General features: G+C 40.1%; 1 protein-coding gene across 1 annotated transcript in view; it reads right to left on the bottom strand.

The window, feature by feature from the left end:
* Positions 1-20,870, bottom strand: part of rnf43.L (ring finger protein 43 L homeolog) — a 58,885-nt gene extending 38,015 nt beyond the window's left edge. Inside the window, exon 1 of the mRNA XM_018246222.2 lies at positions 19,908-20,870. Coding sequence (XP_018101711.1) covers positions 19,908-20,138 — 231 coding nt within the window. The 5' untranslated portion in view covers positions 20,139-20,870. The remainder of the gene's footprint in view (positions 1-19,907) is intronic.
* Between the last annotated feature and the right edge of the window lie 908 nt (positions 20,871-21,778).

The following is a 21,778-nucleotide window of genomic DNA, read 5'->3' as shown; positions in this document are numbered from 1 at the left end:
GACAGTGTACCTTTAAAGGAGAACTAAATCCTAAAAATGAATACAGCTAAAAATGCCATATTTTATATACTGAACCTATTGCACCAACCTAAAGTTTCAGCTTGTCAATAGCAGCAATGATCCAGGACTTCAAACTTGTCAAGGGGGTCACCATCTTGGAAAGTGTCTCTGACACTCACATGCTCAGTGGGCTCTGAGCAGCTGCTGAGAAGCTAAGCTTAGGGGTTGTTGCAAATTATCAAGCAGAAAATTAGGTTGGCCTGTAATATAAACTGATGCTACAGGGCTAATTAGTTGCTGTATTTATTATAGGGCTGCACCAAACTGAACCCTACATTTCAGAGTTCAGCAGAATCCCAGAATCCAGGGGTACAGATTCCGCCAAATCACAACTCTTCTTCTACTCCGGAAGAACCAGCGCATGGATGGAAATACCTGATGTATATGTGCCGATTTTTGTACAGTTATATAGGGTTTGGATTTGGTTTGGCCAGGCTGTTGGATTTGGCCAAATCCAAATAAAAATAGCTTGGGTCCGTCCGAATCCTGAATTCAGTGTGGGTTCTTAAATGGATCCCAAATTCTGAAAGTGGCACGACTATTTACCACCTCAACTAAGACCTGGGGTAATGTTTTAAAATCAATGGGGAAAAATCAGATGTCAAGAAAGTAATTGCTGCTTTTTTTGGTCAAAAGAAACCCAAACATTGGTACATTAAATAAAAAAAGCACTTTTTCATGTTTTGAAGCCCTGTGGGAATGCCTTGCTTTATTTTCTGTATACATTTATGTTTATGTTATGAGGCATTCTCAATAGAAAAGCGAGTGTAGATTATACTTCCTATAGCATAGTGCAGCAGTGCCTGCGAGCATGTTAGCAGGTGATAAACCTGGTTAAACATTAATTTCTCAGCAATTTTACTCTCTTTGAAGTTCCCTTCCCTCCCAGCAGCCAGGGAGCAGAGTGTGGAAAAGGCCATATATTACCAAGCATCTCCATGTCTACAGGGCAAATCACCACTCACAGCACAAAAGAATTCATTTGCTTGAACAAGCCCAGCTATTCTTTTGGGGGGGAGAAGGGAACGGGATCATATTTCCTTCTAAGTTGTACTCTGGCAATGCACAGCTTTCTGTATTCCAAACTTGATTATCTTCATCTTATCATCAGACTTCCAGCCCTATGGCAGTGGGTGGGGATACCTCTGAGAAATGTTTGCTTTTCTTAAAACAAGGGCACGTAACTCTTAGTGAAGCTTTGTAGTAAACATACAGGTGTGGAGTAAGGTTTCTCTCTACTAATGTTTGCAGACGAGCTGAATCGTTTTCCCGACCTTCCTTTCTTCAAAGTCTGGCAAGACAATGCTTCTGCCACACATACAAACTGGAGGCGTTAGCTTTAGTGGCTGCTGTGCTCCCAATGCAGAGGAGATGTAAGGTGAATGAAAGATCTGGTTGTGCCGGCTGCCGCTCCATGGGAGGAGTGATCTTTAAATGTACTCAGCTTGGTATACACCCCTGAATGAAAATTGAATCAACCAAAAAAAAAAAAAAATCACTCCCAGCCATTCAATATTTCAAATGATATAAGGGCTCATTTACGACCGCAAGTGAAGTGTCCAATTTCAAGCACAAGACACCGTGTTTTTCCCCCTATAATTTCAGCCTCATTGTATCTGCAGGGGGAGATACGGTTTTATAAAGGGTAAAGTAAAAATTCAAATTGATTTTCGAGATTTATTATACACTGCCCACCTAAAACCTGCCGAATTGCTGTTTGAATCTATAGAAGACATCCTGGGATCGATTTGGAGATGCTTGCAGCCTTCCTAACACTAAGTTTTTTGAGCAGAAAAAACACAAATAAAATTTGAGTTTTTGGGTAGATCCTATTCATCCGACTTATTTATTTTTTAAATAAATTTCGACTGGTCGAATTTTGAGTTCCTCGAAATTCAACCCTTGATAAATCTGCCCCTTAGAGGCACATTTATCAAAGGTCGAATTTCTAATTCATGCAAGTTTTTAAAAACTCCCCTAAACTCGAAAATTCAACCAATCGAAATTTATTAAAAAAAAAAATCTAATTTTTAAATCGATGCAAAAACATGAATCAAATTCGAATCGATTCGAAATCGGATAACTTTAAACTCACAGAAAATCTGAAGTTTCTTAGAATTACAATATCTTTTTAGATCTGAATGGCAAATCTCAACACAAATGCATCAGAGATGTATAGCACAACATGCTGCGTGACCCAAAACATGTTGCATATATATGGATGGTGCGGTTCTTTGAGTTGGACTTTATATATATATATATATATATATATATATATATATATATATATATATATATATATATATATATATATATACACACACACATATACATACACACACACAAAGCACCCAGTATTCAGTAAATTCTCATCCTGGTATTTTTCTCCATGCATAATATATACAGTATACTGTATGTAGATAGATATATACCTGAATAAAGGTTGCACTAATTCATATTGTAAGGCTGCTATACTATTGACTAGGGAGGTCGCTACCGCTACCCACTGCCGGATTTGCCTCAAACACACTGTCATATTGATAGTAGTAAATACAAGGATACATCTAGATCTTGTAGATAAGATGGTCGGGGGGGGGGGGAACTCTAGCCCTAAAGTTCTCCAACAACCTTACAGAAGTTGTTATACTACAAGGAGGGTTTGGGATGTTGCTAGGAGCTGAAAAGAAATGTTTTTGAACCAAAGAAACAACTGAGACATCAAAAGTTCCTGTAATTACCTACCGATTGATTACTAGGTGGGCCAAAAGTGCAAGTATACATGATCTTATCTACTAGAAGTCCTTTCTTGCTAGTGAACCTGGTTGATTCTATTTGATCCCTGTAGAGATTCTAGTGATCAGAAACCTAGTAGGGCGCTCGTACACTAGTATAATTCAAAAGCAGATCTTTTGGGTAGTAATTCTTTGTTAAACTGGATACATTTGATCCTTTGGTCCTTCTGGAGCCGACGTTTAGACCATACAGATGCCTTGCTCCAAATAGACGACCGCACAAAACACCCAGAAATCAGTAAATTCTCATCCTGGTATTTTTCGCCATGCATAATCAATATTTTAACAAGCCCAATTATGGATTGTCGAGCAGATAATTTCGGGCCTACGTGCAGGCCAGATTCAGCCAGCAGCCTATGTTTTTTGCTTCTGTATGGGCACCTATTGGGCAACTACAGTACATGCACATATTTTGTTATGTTTCTCTAAAGTAGAGCTTCTCTACATTCCATAGGTTCCTGTTTTTCTTCTAATAAAATACAGGAATGGAATCCGTTATCTGGAAACCCATTAGTAAGAAAGCTCTGAATTATGGGATGGTCACCTTAATTTTGGGAAGGTAGACTTCATCTTAATCAAATAATTCAAATTTTTAAAAATAGTTTCCTTTTTCTATGTATTAATAAAACAGTACCTTGTACTATGTAATATTCTTGATTGGTATGGAGATCCAAATTACGTATAGATTACTTATTTGGTAAACCCCAGGTCCCAAGCACCTGTAAATGATCAACATCTGGTGTTTCCCTACTGTAAACACATGGACCTTACTCCTTGTACAATATTCTGGCCAACTGCAACTTAACCATCCACATTGGTTGGTGGTATTGTAAGTATCATCGTTTATTCCTATAGTGCTGGCAAGTTCTGCAGCCCTGTGCACTAATGTAAAACAAATAGGATACACAAACTAATGGACTGTCAGCTGTCCAGTCATACAAGCCCATTGGCTATCCTCATGCCCCTGTGCTTCTTCCTCTTAAAGGGGGGAATGATATGTTTTATTATTTTCACAATTGTTTTTGGTTTATGAATGTGCACCCTCAACATCATTTTTTTTCTACTGCAAACAACTCCAGCGTGCCGTGTGTCAGTAAAGGAAAGGGGACCTGTTCTACAGAATTCACCAGACCTGGGGTTTTCCGGATAACGTTTTTTTCCATAATGTGGATTTTTATCCCTTAAATCTACTAGAAAATCATTAAAGGGGAACTCTGGCTTTCAAACCAAAATTTGATAAAGAGGCCCACATAACACAGAAACCCCTAATATATCCATAACAGTTACCTGTTTCTTCAAAAAGTATGAATAAATGCCATTTCTTTGCTGCAATCCAGCTGTTTAACAGTTTTTTCCATTCTGCATCATTTGAAATCCTGGCAGGGAAGGAGGGATTAAACTCTGATGTTACAAATTGTAATAACTTCTCTGCAGCTCACAGACAGCATGCAGGAACTACATAACCCACAGTGCATTGCAATGTGATGTTCCTTTCCTTATTGAAATCACATGTTCAGGGAATAGCGGGGTTTGGAGGATGCAGGCTACGGACAGCTGGCTGTTGATACAAAGTAACGGTAGTCAGTCAGCTCAGCAAAGTAGTCAGATAGATCAGCAGGAGAGGAGGGGGCTAGGCTTAGGGAACTATCAGAAACCATTAAAAATCATGGAAAGACAGCATATTTTTTAATTGACGTGTACTGCATAGTTGCTTGAAATTATGTTTACTTTTCAAAAAGCTTAAGTAACGTTTTTGTGGAGTTCCCCTTTAAATAACCATAATAGGCTGGTTTTGCTTCCAATAAGTATGAATTATAACTTAGTTGAGATGAAGTACAAGCGACTGTTTTATTATTACAGAAGCAAAGGAAATCATTTTTAAAAATTTGGATTATTTGGATAAAATGTCAGCCTTTCTGTATTTTGGGACTTTCTGCATTACTGATTGCTGCCTCATGCTGGAAACCGCCAATTAAAGCACATGAAAGTCTCAGTGAATTGGTTGAAACCAGGGAATATTCGGTTGGGAATCTCACAAATAAATGTTTATTATATAATAATAATACGATGGCTCCATGTGAGCTGAAACACGTTGATACACCATGCACAAATAAAGATAGAGTGATACACGTTTGATGGCGGTTGCTGTGAGTGCTTTCATGGACTTCGAGATAGATAAATATATATATATATATTAAACATTTATTTGTTTATTGTATATATTTGCATATTGTATATATTGTATATATGTAAATATCGAGGGATAACGGGAAACCTCACTGGGACTTGCACCACACATAAAGAAGATATAGCGTGAGTGCTGTTGCTGATATACAAGAAAAAAATGTTTATTTAGGAAACATCCAGTACAGTATGTAGCAGTGATGGTTTCCCTTTAACTATAAGTTCACGGAATCCTTCTCTTTGAATAAAGGCACAGTATTTGTACTTTGCTATGGTAGAGCTTGGAATTTCTGCGGTTCTCCCCTTACATGTTGCTTCTAATCATTCCTGCCAGCAGCTGCACGTAGCTCGGCTATAAAACAATTTCTTTTGTCTCTTGTGGTAATAAAAAGAAAAGGCAAATGGAGCGGAGCCTATGATGTATCCCTTCCTACCCATTTTTATTAGGGAAGCGATAAGCTCTGAAAGGTCGTGTCCTGCTTTGCTGTTTTCTTTGCCAAACTCATTTACCAGAGCTTCCTGGGTGCCAGAGGGGATCAAAGAAACACTGATTGCAAATGCACATAAATAGCATGGACAAAAAACAATAATCTTTAGGGTAAGGGGAGATTTACTAGCCTGGCGAATAATCGCCTCGCCTTTGCGGCGACCAATCTCCCCGAACACCTTCCCTTATCCTGCGCTGGCTAAAATGAAAAAACGCCGGCGCTAATCACACGCGCCGATTTGTTTTCCGAAGTCGGCCGAAGTTTCCTCGTGAGGCAACTTCGGGAAAACGAATTGCTGCGTGTCATTAGCGCCGGTGATTTTTCATTTTAGCCAGCGCAGAGTGAGGGAAGGCGTTCGGGAAGATTGGTCGCCACAAAGACGAGACGATTAGTCGCCAGGCCGAATCTCCCAGAAACGCTCAGTGTGACCTTACCCTTAGGGTAAGTCGCCCCAGCTACAAATCTCCTCTTCTTCGGGTCGAAAATCTCCCCGAGCTGCCTTCCCCTACCTTCCCGCCGGCTAGAACGAAAAATCGCCAGCAGGATGACACTCGCGGCGTTCTGTTTTCCGAAGTTTCCTCGTGAGGCAACTTCGGGAGAATCTGCCTGTGTGCCCTTACCTTACAAGTTGTGGGTATACACCTATTGCTCCCTTTACTGCTAATGCCACACCAGGCATTTATATGCAGGCAGAGAAATAGCAATTCCGCTCCCATCTTCTTCGTGGCTTAAGTGCACTGAGGCACAGCATCAGTCTTTATGCACACACATGGAGCGGATTTTGTGCCGAAAATGCATAATTTTGCATTTCCAAATAGAGTCCATTTCAAGCACTTCTAATTTTAAAAATGATTTCTTTTTTTCTGTAATAATAAATCAGTATCATTAGTAGTGGCAAAACAATCCCATTGGGTTTATAAAATGTTTAAATAATTTTTAGCAGACTGAAGGTATGCTAAATTACAGAAAAATCCCTTATCCAAAAAACCGTCACAAGCATTCTGGATAATAGATCCTAAACCTGTATTTCTTTTTAAATTATATATGTATGATGGTGACTTTGATAAAGGTCAATGACCGATATATGACCGAAACGTCAACTTACACCATTAAAGTTTTGCACATGAAATTAAAGTTTTAAAGTAATAAAAATATAATGCATTGTTCTGCAAATGTTACGGACCTGACAATACAGATTTTAGAATGTGAGCTCTTTTGGGCAGGGCCTTCTTTGCCTCTTTCAAAAGGTTATCTGCTTGTTTTTGTTTGTAATCTTGTGTATACACCCTTTTATTGTACAGTGCTGAGGAATATTTTGGAGCTTTAGAAATAGGTGTTAATAATGATAATTTAAATTTATCCTAACAGTGAAAAGGGGAGACAAGAGGTGGTGTATATGAAAGCATGAAGCTGTGCGTGTGTGGGAACTGTCTCCTCTGGGACACCGTACCACACATGTACTGAGTGAGTCAGAGGCAGCTCTTTACATTCCCAGTTTTTCCCTCACACACACTTTACATCTTTCCATGCAAAACAACTTTCAATGGCAACTGTGATAATACTATCAGCTATTTGTTTCCACAGGAGAAACAAGGGGTATAAAATGATATCTTTTTGCTAAAGGAGGGGGAAATGATGACAAGCTACAAAGCAGTCAATTAAAGCAAGTGTGCTTATTACTCTATAGGAGCCTTTATTATGTATGCTTCTATCTAAATAGCACCTGCTTAGCTCAATAAACTCTTTTGCTACTCTGATTATCTGCCTCTTGGTACCTTGATGGACTGGTTCCTCCACTTATACATCTCTACATCCCAAAAACAAATTGACAGTCAGTCATTGCTATGAACGTACATCTATATGAGCAAGATTGCCCAGTCTGGCTGATTAGCAGGATTGCAATAGTACAGGTATTGGACCTGTTATCCACACTGCTCAGGAACTGGGGTTTCCGAATAATGGATCTTTCCATAATTTGGATCTTCTTACCTTAACTCTACTAGAAAATCGTGTAAACATTAAATAAACCCAAATGGTTTTGTTTCCAATTGTTTCCAATTAATTATATCTTAGTTTGGATCAAGTACAAGGTACTGTTTTATTATTACAGAGAAAAAGGGAATCATTTTTAAACATTTGGATTATTTGGATAAAATGAAGGCTATTGGCGATGGCCTTTCCACAATTCAAAACTTTCTAGATAATGGGTTTCCAGATAACGGATCTGGATACCTGTATTGTATTGTATTGTATATTATTATTAATAATAAACCTCATTTATATCAGTCCCCGGCCGGTATTTTACTGGCCTAGCCGGTAAAACACCTGCCAAGGCCGATGCCAGTAATACAAATTTACCGGTAATGTAGTTGCCGTTAAATTTCTAATACCCCTAAAAAAAAAGTCTTTGGCCTGCCCCCAATTCTCTCAGAACCTACCTTTTTTGGCCTTCTTGCCATTGTGTGATGTGGCCCACCCCCTTTTGTGCCACAATTGAGTGTCTCCGCCCCCTTTTGCGTGGCGGACCACCCCTTTTGTTCCCGTCCCCCCCCAGGTGGCAACCCTAGTCCCTGCCCCAATGGAACCTACAGTCATAGTCTCTATCACATTTACACACAATGAGCCAGATTCAATTCAGTGAGAAAAAGGTTTATCACGTGAAAACTCATGAAGGGATTAAATTTGAGATGCAATTTAAATAAGAAAAATGTATGTCACAGTTATCTCACAACTTATCTGCTACACAGCAGCTTGATTATATAAACTATAGCAGAGTTACTGAAGCAAAGACACCAGTTCTACCCGTGCAGAGCAACAGTACATTCAATTTTCATTGCTTTAAAACATTTTCATTTGTATACGTTACTGTTCCTTTAAGCCTCATGTAATAAAGGGAAGTACTACTATACCTGCTCACTTGAGCAAAGACAGGTACCTGAGCCACAGAGAGCAAAAAAAAAATAACCCAACCTAAATGGATTCTTTAAACTCATGCCACCTTATGTATCTGTATGCATGTGTTTATAATTTTATTACAACAGTAAAACGCTTTGGCTCTATAATAAATAATAGCTTTGAATAAGTGATTATTTATTGAGCAATATAATTTATATAGACTTATTATGTATTTATTAGTCGATCCCCACCCTAGTGGGTACAGACCCATGGGGCAGAACGAAATCACATAATACTACATGTAACATGCAATACACACAGTTCTATGACCTGTATAAAATATGGTCATGGAACTCCTCGATGACTTATAGTATCCTTATTAGGGATGCACCGAATCTGGTTCGGGATTCGGCCCAGCTGAACCGAATCATAATTTGCATATGCAAATTAGGGGCGGGGAGGGAAATCAAGTGACTTTTTGTCGGATTCGGTATATGGTTGAATCTTTCGAGAAGGATTCGGGGTTTCGACCGAATCCAAAATAGTGGATTCGGTGCATCCCTAATCCTATATATATACTTTATTCACTATATATTCACTATATATAAATGACACATTTTTGCAGTTGCTGTAATCTGGTTGCTAGGGTACATATTAGCAACCTAGCAACCATGAGCTGATTTGATTAAGAGAATGGAATATGAATAGGAGAGGGCCTGAATAGAAAGATATAGAAAAACTAGCAATACCAATAAATGTGTAGCCTTGCAGAGCAGGTGTTTTCTAGATGGGATCAGTGCCCCCCCCCCCATTTGAAAGCTGGAAAGAGTCAAGAGAAAAAGGCAAATAATTAAAAAACAATTAAATATAAATAATGAAGACCAATTGCAAGTTGCTAGGAACTGGATGTTCTATAACATACTAAAAGTTACCTGAAAGGTGAACCACCCGTTTAAAGACTAGACACCAGTGAAGTGTGGTGTGTAGAGGCGGGCCGAGTGCAGGTAATGAGCTCTATTTGTAACAGCAGAAAAGGGAGCATCCATGTACTCAAAGATTCCATGCGGGTCACAAAAATTAAAAATCTTTACTGTGAGTTACATTAAAAGATCAACATCTTCTGGTAGTCTGGTTCAATTTGTAATCGGTTTTAATTTGTTATTATTTGTAGTTTTTGAGTTATTTAGCTTTTATTCAGCAGTTCTACAGCTACAGTAGAGTCTGATCATCTTCTTTTCACTGTATTATTCCCAATGCTCTCCCCCCCTCTCTCTCTTTCCGTCCTAAAGGAGACGGCCTGCCCCGTTCACCATAACCATATTTATTTTCTCTCTGCGTATTTAAAGCGTTTAATCCACTCACATCTCAGCCTTTTCCGCTCTTCCACCACAAATTCAATGTAAACACCAATCTTCAGCTCCAGCAATGATGTTTATCCTTGCAGGGCACCCATGTGCACATTATATAAAGACTGTACGGAATGCTTACAAGGCCCCCTAAATATTTACAAAATATCTGACAGAAGGTTATTGTAGCCCTGATTTAGTAGCAGCTTGTACGGCACGTGCATAATCAAACAAGCGCTGAAAACAAGTGGCTTTTGTGAATCCTGTGCCCGCGCACAATGCCTTGGCACCACTGCGTTTCACCCACATACTAAATGACTTCATCAAACAGAATGAATCATAATGATATGTGTGAAGGCATTTCAGAAACCAGCATCGTTTGCCCTGTCGCTGTCCAGGATTATTGTCTGCAGTTTAACCACCACATTACGCAACCGCGGAATAAATGATGTACGTAGAGGGATATACTTTCATAGGAACGCCTCAGCAGATTTCTCTAAAAAGCCAGCTCGGCAATGTAGGAGGATGGACATAGAGAACAACAATGAAAAATCACAAGCTTATTTGTGCATGGAGATACAACATAAAAACAGCGAGCAATTGAGAAAGAGCAAAATGAAAAGAGGACAGGAGTAGAAATTGCCAGAAATGTCAACCATTTTATCGAAACAGAATTAATGATATCCCCCAAAATGATGGTTGCCATATTTTGGGTTCTGAATCTACAGACTGCTGCTGAAACCCAATGTACTTAATATCCAGCAAAGATCCATGGAATACTTCCCCCCAGACATCACTGCCCTGCCCCCCCCCCCAATTTTATAGCACCACCCCTGATGTACCAGCCACACCCCCAGCCCAGTTGCATGTAATTGAGGGATAGTCAATCAGACAAAATGTTATGTGTAGCTCAAGGCAAGCCAGAGGGACCCCTTCATCCACAGAAGTTTGTTGAGACACACCCAGTTATACTTGTATACATTTAGGGTACTACCACATGCCTCTTGACACCAATCCTACATTGTGTAGTATTTTGACACAAAGTATAGCCTTAAAGGAGAACTAAACCCTAAAAATTAATATGGATAAAATGCCATATTTTATACAGTGAACTTATTGCACCAGCCTAAAGTTTCATCTTGTCAATAGCAGCAATGATCCAGGACTTCAAACTTGTCACAGGGGGGGGGGGTCACCATCTTGGAAAGTGTCACATGCTCAGTGGGCTCTGAGCAGCTGTTGAGAAGCTCAGCTTAGGGGTAGTTGAAAATTATTAAGCAGAAATTTAAGTTGGCCTGTAATAAGCTGATGCTACAGGGTTGATTATTAAATTCTGATGCTAGTTGCACAATCAGCCTTATATTGTGACATGTATATTCTATGTGTACTGTATATTTTGAGTGGGTGCCTAAAGGTGGCCAAACACAGGGAGAGCCGCTTGTTTGGCAATGTCGCCAAATGAGCGGATCTCTCCCCGATATGCCCACATTGAGGTGGGCGATATCGGGCTGATCCGATCGTGGGCCCCAGGGCCCAACAATTGGATCAGAATGGAGGCAATACGGGCGGTCAGATCGCGGGACCACATGAACAAACAGATGTGGCCACGAACTGACGGGATTTCTAACCCTGCCAATCGACATCTGGCCAACTTTTGGCCAGATATCGATCGGGAAAGTCCATCGGAGTGCCCCCCACACGAGCCAATAAGCTGCCGACTCGGTCTGTCGGCAGCTTTAATCGGCCCATGTATGGGGGCCTTAAGCTCAGTAAGTGACAGCAGCACAGAGCATTTGCAGTGAATCAGCAGAAAAAAAGATGGGGAGCTACTGGGGCATCTTTGGAGAACTGTGGTTGCCTCGGGGTAATACAGAAGCCCAAAATATAATGTAAAACACTTCTAGCCTACTTCTTTGGTTAAGCTTTAGTTCTCCTTTAAGGTGGCCATACGTGGGCCGATAAAAGCTGCCAAAGACAAAGTTGGCAACTTATTGGCCATTGTATGGGGCACTCCGACAAGCTTCCCTGACCGATATCTGTCTGAAATATGTCCAGATGTCGATCGGGCAGGTTTAGAAAACCCTTCGAATCGAGAACCACATTGGTTAGTTGATGCGGTCTTCGCGCCCACCACCTGTATCTGATATCACCCACCTCAAGCAGGTCGCCAAACAAGCAAAACCTTGCCTTTGACTTGTGACCATCTATATCCCCCAGAACAAAGTACCATGTTCACACCAGTAACAAATCTTTTCCAGTGGTTCAGAACCCCATATTGAACCTCTGCGGGTTTGAGCCTTTATAGTTTAGTAAATGCTACCAGAGACATTTTAGTAAAGGCTTTAAAAGCTTGTTTGATGTGATGCCAGGGGGTAGGGAGGCAACAGTTTGTCTTCTGTAAAACAACTATTCCCAGTGGTTCAGATATCACAGTATTCATATTTCTGTGAACTGGAAGGGCTACTAGCCCGGTCGCTGTTACAAAATCCTGTGTGCCATTGGCAAGTGTTGCTTGGGGAAATTTAACAATTTTTTTCTGTATGATGGGCCAATTCTACCATTTGGAAAAATATGTAAATCTTTCCACATACTGGATTACCCTTAAATCTGTTTTACTCTTAAATTCAACTATATAAGAGTTCACCACAAATACAAACCTCACAGCATTAAAAGGCACATTTATAAAAGGTCGATTTTTGAATTCATGTGAGTTTTTAAAAACTCCTCCAAACTCCCATAAATTTGAAATTCTACCAATCGAAATTTTAAAAACTCAATTAGAGTTTTTTCTCTGAAAAAAACTTGACTGTAAGGAAGACTGAAAACAACTCAAAATTAATCCCTGGACGTCTCCCATTGATTTAAACAGCAATTCGGCAAGTTTTAGGTGGCAAATAAAGGAATTCGAAAACTCAAATTGAATTTGAATAACTCCATAGCCGTTTCAAACCCTTGATAAATCTGCCTCTAAGGGTTTATAGGCTTTCAAAGGGTTACAATGAATTTAAGAGTAAACTGGCTGCGGGGGATCAGGAGAGGGGGTAAAAAGCACTCATGAAAAATTTGGGTTGGCATGATATCTGAAAGGCTTACATATTAAACAGCAAAACATGAAACTGTGCTGTATCCTGTACTGCTCAGGAAAGCAATTATTTTTTAAATAGCATAGACAAAAAATGTAATTTTGTGTAATATAATAAAAGACATTACACTCGCCAGGGTGCAGTAACCCATATCAACCGATCAGTAGGTCATATTTACTTGTCACCTGTTTAAAAGCAAGCATCTTATTGGTTGCTATGGTTACTGCACCTGGGCAAACTTTGATTGTGACAGTATTTGTCCCCTGTGCCCTATGGGTGCAGTTATAAGTGACAGCTGGGCTGGGGTTCTGATAGAGACAACACTGGGACTCATGTGGCAGGAAGGACTGAGGTTATTAGGAGATGAAAATGTTAATAGTTAAAAAAAAGTCAATCCTTTTGGGTGAAGACAGACCGGGGGATTAGTTGCCCCCTCGTGGTTTACCCCAGCTAGAAGAGATTGTAAGCCCTTGTAGGCCCTTGGTAGGCCCTTGTGCCCCAACTGCCAGCTCCCCCCAATTGTGTCTGCTAATCAGCACATCGACGCTCGCTTGCACATGTGCATGGGGGAGTTAAGGCCAGCCCAGTTGTCTAGGGCGCCCAGCCAGCTTGGCCCGCCACTGAGTGGATGCTGGGGCTCATTTATCCCAAGCTTTGGGTTTAGAGCTATGAGTAAGATGGAGGTTAATCATTCAGTGAATGTCACAGATATATCTGCATATCATAATATTTGTTACCATGCACCATCCTTACAGGCGTATCCCAATAATTTTTATAGAAAGTGATTTATGCCAGTTCTTTGCTATTTGTCACCAAGACTTCTTCGTATATATGTATATTACACACACACATATTATATTGGTTTCACATTTAAAGGGATATTAACAAGTTCAGGCGTATCATTCCCCTGACATCCCCAAAAAAAAAAAAAATTAAAACATTTATGGCTGTACAATCATGTGATCTTCCAGTTCAGAATCCCTTTGGCATTTGGGCAGGAGAGAAGAATGATATGTCTAGACTTGTCAGTATCCCTTTATTAGCCAGTGGAAAGGCATTAGTATCTGATGTGGAACTTCACTCACTCAACTGATGCTCCCCATGGTTGGTTACAGGGTTGGACTGGCCCACTGGAACACCAGATAATTCTAAATGTGGTTTGATGAAAAATATATGTCATACAGAATTAACACATTTCGGTGGCGTTACATACCCCCCCACCATGGAAACACGCATACCTTTACTGATCTGTTTTCGATCTTACTGTCACGGCTCCAGCGGCCCCATGAAGGGTAAGGGCCCAAATACATCTCACCATATTAAAGGAGAAGGAAAGCTACAGAAGCAGTTTATTGCCAATAGATTAGTCACAATAGTGCAAGCTATAATGCTATATTTATTCTATAGATTGCTTTACTATACATGAGTAAACAACTCTAGAATCTCTTTGTTTGTTTAGCATAGCAGCTGCCATATTAGCTTGGTGTGACATCACTTCCTGCCTGAGTCTCTTCCTGCTCACTTATAGCTCTGGGCTCAGATTACAGCAGGTTGGGGGGCATGCTCAAGCCCAAGCCCTGGAGGTTAATGCTGAAAACAGGAAGTCTGACACAAAAGTCCATGTGTACACAATAGATGGAAAGAAATACAGTGTTTCTTTTGACAGAGGACTCAGAGCAGCATTACTTAGAGCACTGGTTCCCAACCAGTCGCTCGCGAGCAACATGTTGCTCACCAACCCCTTGGATGTTGCTCCCAGTGGCCTTGAAGCAGGTGCTTATATTTGAATTCCTGGCTTAGTGGCAAGTTTTGGTTTCATAAAAACCAGGTGTACTGCCAAACAGTGTAGGCTACCAGTCCACATAGGGGCTAACAAACAGCCAATCACAGTCCTTATTTGACATCCCCATGGACTTTCTCATGCTTGTGTTGCTCTCCAACTCTTTTTACATTTAAATGTGGCTCACAAGTAAAAAAAGGTTGGGGACCCCTGACTTATAGGGTATAATGGTGTATTTATATAGACATTTCTGATAAAGCTTGCTTAATTTTAGCCTTTCCTTCTCCTTTAAAGCGGAGTATCCTTATAAAGTATGGTAACCCTATATAAAAATCCCTGGTTTAAGTTCTTGCCTGCCATAGATGGCAATATCTATGGTGGCAGCTGTCAAGAACCCAACTGCCACCACAGGTCTTTAGTTTCCGGCTTTCTCTTTGGTCTGTGCCGCGCAGCATATTTACTGGCAGCACACTGTGCGGCGAGATCAAAGGGCCACGTTAGTCAAAGAGTTAATGACATGCTTGAATTTGTAGCCCCCAAATACAGCCTCCAGGAAATGATTACATTTGTAAAGCCCCGCTCCCTTGCCTGGAAAAAAATGGAAGGATTGAATTCATTTTTTCCCCCTGATATTTCTGCTAATAATGCCACACAATCTTTTCTAGAAGTGACCCTTTCACTTCTATCATCTTCATGTATAGTACACCAGGCAAAACACACTGAGAAGCCTGAACTCCCATGAACGGAAAAATATAACAGCACAACAGTCCTCAAAGGGTACATCAAATGTGCCATTAGGGCTTTTAGAAGATATAACGTTCCCAACATGTACGACAATACAGATGAGTGATATTTTAAAAAGGTTTTCAATGGCGACTTTTCAGCCATTGTGCTTTTAGAGGCAGATTTACCCCATGGTTAGAAGCTTTAATTCTGTGCTTGAATAGATTTAGGATTCTCCAAGGCTTACCATAGTGATGTAAATATAGGTTTCAAAAGGAGGCCTAAAGCCTTTACAGAGTCAATTCTACTCCTAATTCTAACACATCTGCTGCTTCTCCCTCTCCCACATGCAAACATGCCACGATCTGAACGGTCCCAACCACACATCTCTCATTGGCAGAAAAAATGAAAATAAACTACTATATATTATATATATATATATATATATATATATATATATATATATATATATATATATATATAGTCAACTACAAGAGGTCCTCTGCACTCAACCCATTATCAATATATTTAAGACAGAGACATTTTTTATATATATATATATACGGAATAATGCCCCCCTATTGTAAAATATAAGGAAGGATATTAAAAGTTATAGAGGAGATCAGGGTACGTTAAGGTGACTTCAAATACCCTCATATTTTACAACTGGGGGTAAATTATTTGTTATAATACACAAGTTTCAGTGAGTCATGTGACACAAATTCCATCATTGACTATAACTGATGACACCAAGTCCTCATATTTCATATTTAACAACAGAGGGTACATTATTTTTTTAAAACGCAATGGTTTCAGTGAGTCATGTGTCGGCTCTTGAGTTTTATATATATATATATATATCTATATATCTATATAGATATATATATATATATATATATATATAGATATATATATATATATATATAGATATATATATATATATATATATAGTGAATAAAGTACCCCCTATTGTAAAATATAAGGATACTATAAGTTACAAAGGAGTTTCATGACCATATACATGGTCATGGAACTCCGAGGTGACTTCATATTTTTTAACAAAGGGTACTTTATTTATTATAACACACAAGTTTCAGTGAGTCATGTGACAGACATGACATCACTAAGCTCCAATTATAACCGATGACATCTCTAAGCACTGTTTATATAGTGAATAAAGTACCCCCTCTTGTAAAATATATAGTGAATAAAGTACCCCCTCTTGTAAAATAAAAGGATATTATAAGTTACCGAGAAGTTTCATGACCATATAAAAACACGAGGCCGAAGGAACTCCGAGGTAACTCCGAGGTAACTTCTAATATCCTCATATTTTACAACTGGGGGTACTTTATTTATTATAATACACACGTTTCAGTGAGTCATGTGACAGCAATGACATCAGAACTCACCGTTTATAACTGATGACATCAGAACTCACCGTTTATAAGGATATAATTTACAGGATATTCATGGCTTTTGTGTATTATAAGGATATTATAAGTTACCGAGGAGTTTCATGACCATATAAAAACACGATGCTGAAGGCCGAGTGTTTTTATACATGTCATGGAACTCCGAGGTAACTTCTAATATCCTTATATTTTGCAACTGGGGGTACTTTATTTATTATAATACACAAGTTTCAGTGAGTCATGTGACAGAAATGACATCAGAACTCACCGTTTATAACTGATGACATCAGAACTCACCGTTTATAAGGATATAATTTACAAGATATTCATGGCTTTTGTGTATTAGGAGGATAGAATTCCCAGGATATTCTTGGTTCTTGTGTATTATAAATAAATATACAATTTATGACAAAACAGTAATTTACACCATCAATATCTAATATGATTATACCCGATGCTTTAAACTAGGCCATGTACCAAACTACCATAGATCTATTTACCACCTAATGAAAATATACTGAATACTATTTAAATATCACTACAGGGGAGTAATGCCACATAAAGCCTATACATAGTAAACAAATCTTAAGTACAGTATACATGAAATTCTACAGCTGCTTTGATAAATAAAAGCAGAGTTCTGCGCATATTTTGGTCTGCGGAGATTACGTTGAATTTATTCCAGTTCATTTTGGTTTAGAGTTCCTCGAGTCAATGCTATAATTATCCAGTGGCGACCAACCAACAGATTTTATCAGGGGAGACGGTGGGGTACATTATATAGTTTGGGATACAAAGTTACTTTCCCAATCTGAAGTTCCTTTTATATAGGAAGTTGTGACTATATATATATATATATATATATATATATATATATATATATATATATATATATATATATATATATATATATATATGGAACACATGTGCCCTCTTTAATGTCACCCTATAGACTGCAGGCACCTACCTTGTCGGCTCCATTCTGTGTTCTATGTATTCTGTGTCTGGAACATGCTAATATATTCAATATACTGGACAATATAATATCCTAAATAGCAATACATTATGTCACTGCATGACAGAATTGCACACTGCCTGGAATATGTTGGTGCTTTATAAGTACATTATTATTAATAATTTACGGTTTGAATCTGAGTTGATGATGAGATGATCTGTACAGTCATTCCTGTCTCCCAACCCCATACACTGCCCATACTGAAGGGACATTTTTTCTGCCCCTGATGGGTACATGGCACATTAGAAAACAACAAGAAAATCTACACACAAGGGTAAAATTAAACACAAATACAGGTATGGGACCTGTTATCCAGAATGCTCGGGACCTGTTATGCAGAATGCTCTGGGGTTTTCCGGATAACGTATATTTCCATAATTTGGATCTTCATACTTTAAGTCCACTAGAGAATCATGTCAACATTAAAGGGGTTGTTCGCCTTTAAATTAACTTTTACTATGATGTAGAGAGTGATATTCTGAGATGATTTTCATTTGGGTTTCATTTTTTATTATTTGTGTTTTTTTTTAGTTATTTAGCTTTTTATTCAGGAGCTCTCCAGCCATTTCTGTAGTATGGTTGGTAGGGTCCAAATTACCCTAGCAATCATATACTGATTTAAATAAGAGACAAAAATATGAATATGAGAGGCCTGAATAGAAGGATGTATTAAAAAGTAGCAGTAACAATTCATGTTTAGCCTTACAGAGCATTTGTTTTTTCGATGGGGTCAGTGACCCCTATTTGAAAGCTGTAAGGAGTGAGAAGAAGGCAAATAAGTCTAAAACTATAAGTAAGAAAAAATGATGGACAACTGAAAAGTTGCTTAGAATAAGCCATTCTATAACATACTAAAAGTTACATAAAGGTGAACCCCCCCTTTAAGTAAACCCACTGGTTTTGCTTCAATTAAGGATTAATTATATCTTAGGGGCACATTTACTAAGGGTCGAATATTGAGGGTTAATTAACCCTCGATATTCGACCCTCGAAGTAAAATCCTTTGAATATCGGAGTCGAAGGATTTACCGCAAATACTTTGATCAACGATCGAAGGAAAAATCGTTCGATCGAACGATTAAATCCTTCGAATCGAATGATTCGAAGGATTTTAATCCATCGATCGAAGGATTTTCCTTCGATCAGAAAAAGCTTAGAAACCTTAGGGGGAAGGTCCCCATAGGTTAACATTGGTGCTCAGTAGGTGACGCTGGAAAATTGTTTGGTGCTCAGTAGGTTTAAAGTGGCGAAGTAGGTAGTCAAAGTTTTTTTTATAGAGACAGTACTTCGATTATCGAATGGTCGAATAGTCGAACGATTTTTAGTTCGAATCGAAGTCGTAGTCAAAGGTCGTAGTAGCCTATTCAATGGTCGAAGTACCCAAAAAAAAGTTTTTTTACTTCAAATCCTTTACTCGAGCTTAGTAAATGTGCCCCATAGTGTGGATCAAGTACACAATACTGTTTTATTATTACAGAGAAAAAGGAAATCATTTTTAAAAATTTGGAGTCTATGGGATGAGAGCCTTTCTGAAATTCGGAGCTTTCTGGATAACGGGTTTCCGGATAACAAACCCTGTATATGACACTGCTGGAAGAATAACCCAGTACATCTACCCACGTACTCATATTTTCTCAAGAACCAAGAAATAACCAAGCGATCAAGTGAAATAAAAAGGTACTGGGCTGGATTAGAGAGATTTCTGGTGGGTTAACAGACAGGGCAGCCTTCAGTCTATAGTTTTATTTTCCTATATTGTCTTATATATTGCAAATACAGACACTGCTGTCAGTGGATATTACATTAACAAACAGCTTTATATGTTGGAAAGTAGCTCAGTAGGTTGTTTTCTTTCTTGATACAGTTTTTTGGGTGGTGTTACCCTGTAACCTAAATGAAGGAAGAGTATAAAAGAAGTGGCCACAGAATGAGTGCAGATTTGAGACAAGACCCCTTATAAGCAGCCGGCTCTGGGCTCCAGGCAGCACTAATCTCGCACAATGTCTATAAATGCAGCTGCGGACAACTGTAACCCCCATTAACCCCGGAGCCTGCTGGGAGTAGTAGTTGAACAACAAGTGCAGAAGCAGCAGTAGGAGACGAATGCAGGTGCAGCTGACACTCACCTGGAGAAGTTTTCCTTCCGCCGGGCTAATCTCTGCCACCCGGGCAAATAGTCCTTCCAGGGTCAGGTTCTCTTGTGCCGCCCCGCTCTCGTCCGCCTGCAGCGGGATCACCCGAATCAGCGCCTTCACATCCATCTCTCGTTCCGTGGTGCCCATGGCAGAAGCCACCGCCTGGAGAGTCACCGTGAGCAGCAGCCAGAGGAATGCCAGCTGCAGCCGGGCTCTATTCATACTGCAGCCAGCAGCGGGCACCCATAGTGCGGCTCGCTAGTCCCGGAAAGCCATGGGCTGCTGTGCTCCGCGGGACGGGCTCACCCCCAGGGGAGGGGAGCACACGAACCCCCTTCCATGACAGCAGGGCCTCTCCGGCCTCAGGGAATACAGTGCTCCCCCTCACACACACACTATTTAGTTTATTCCGTTGCTACTCCTGCAGATTCAGTTTAGCTTCTTCTCCCCGTGCCCATTCATTTGTTTCCCTCTGTGCTCGCTCCGCGGTCCTAACCCCAGGGCGGCTCGCTCGCAGCTTTGCACATATCCAGCGACATCCTCCAGAAAGCGATTCCTCCCACCCTGTCGTTCCGACTGTTCCCAGGACACGGAGCCGTCCTTCCCCGGGGAATGTTGCTGCTGCTGTGCTCTACCTGCTGACACAAAGTGAGGGTGGAGCAGCTGCTGGCAACCCCCTCCCAGTGGAGAATGCGGCTCTTCTGGCTCCCACACTCCCTCTGCAGCCGGCCTGACAGATGGCAGCTACAGCCTCTGCGCTCAGCTCCTGTCTCATCTCCACATGTGGCACGTTCTCATGGCAGACTCTCATCTCTACTTCTGACGTCTCTTCTGCTCACAATTATTCCCACCAGATCTCTAGCCTGTGACACCTGCCCATGCACATTGCCCTCTATATAATTATACCCACACCACACTAGTTACCCATAGACACAGTATTGTCACATATGTAATACCCACACAGTACTTGTTACCCATAGACACAGTATTGTCACATACATAATACCCACACTGTACTAGTTACCCATGGGCACAGTATATTGTCACATATATAATACCCACACAGTACTAGTTACCCATGGGCACAGTATATTGTCACATATATAATACCCACACAGTACTAGTTACCCATGGGCACAGTATATTGTCACATACATTACAAGCCCCATTTTCCGTTTTTCAGGGGACCAGAAAAAAATTATGCAAAATCTGTGAGAATGTAAAATCAGGGAAATGTGTAAGTAACTTTTTCTTCAAGTACTAAATGGATATAAGCACAGGAGTCCGTGCTCCGTGCTGTATAAGGAAGACTAGTTAAAAATAAAAGCAAACTAAATTAAAGGGTATTGCCGCTGAAAACCTGTTTTAAAAAAGAAAATATAATTCTAAGCAACCAATGGCTGAACTACCGGGGGAGCAGAGGGTGCGATTGGACCAGGGCCCGCACCCCCTCAGGGCCCCCGGTAGATCAGGAGAAAACTGCACCGGTCAGGGGGTTCTTGCAGTGAGCACCAGGGAGCGATCCGCTTCTTTCTTCAAATGTCCTGGGGGAAGACGCATGCGCAGTAGAACGAAATAGCCAACTTCTTCGTTAAAGTTCGGCTTTTAAGGGACAAAATACCCCTTTTTCAACGTGAGTTCAATAAATGGGGCTTGTGCTGAATATTCTTTTTGCCTATTGTTTTTAATTATGAATAATTGAAGCTGCTCCATCCTTTCGTCATAGACAGGCACAGATTTGTGGCAAGGCCACAAAGGCCCAGGTCTAGTTCGGCATAGATGAAGGGGCGGCATGCTGCCTAGTAGCACATGGGGAACAGGGTCTAGGAGAACAGTTCACTGCACTTCCGGACCCCTCTGCA

This window comes from Xenopus laevis, chromosome 2L, assembly GCF_017654675.1.
Source record: "Xenopus laevis strain J_2021 chromosome 2L, Xenopus_laevis_v10.1, whole genome shotgun sequence".
Taxonomy (NCBI): Eukaryota; Metazoa; Chordata; class Amphibia; order Anura; family Pipidae; genus Xenopus; species Xenopus laevis.
Note: the sequence above shows the minus strand (reverse complement) of the source record. Positions and strands in the feature narration are given on the sequence as shown.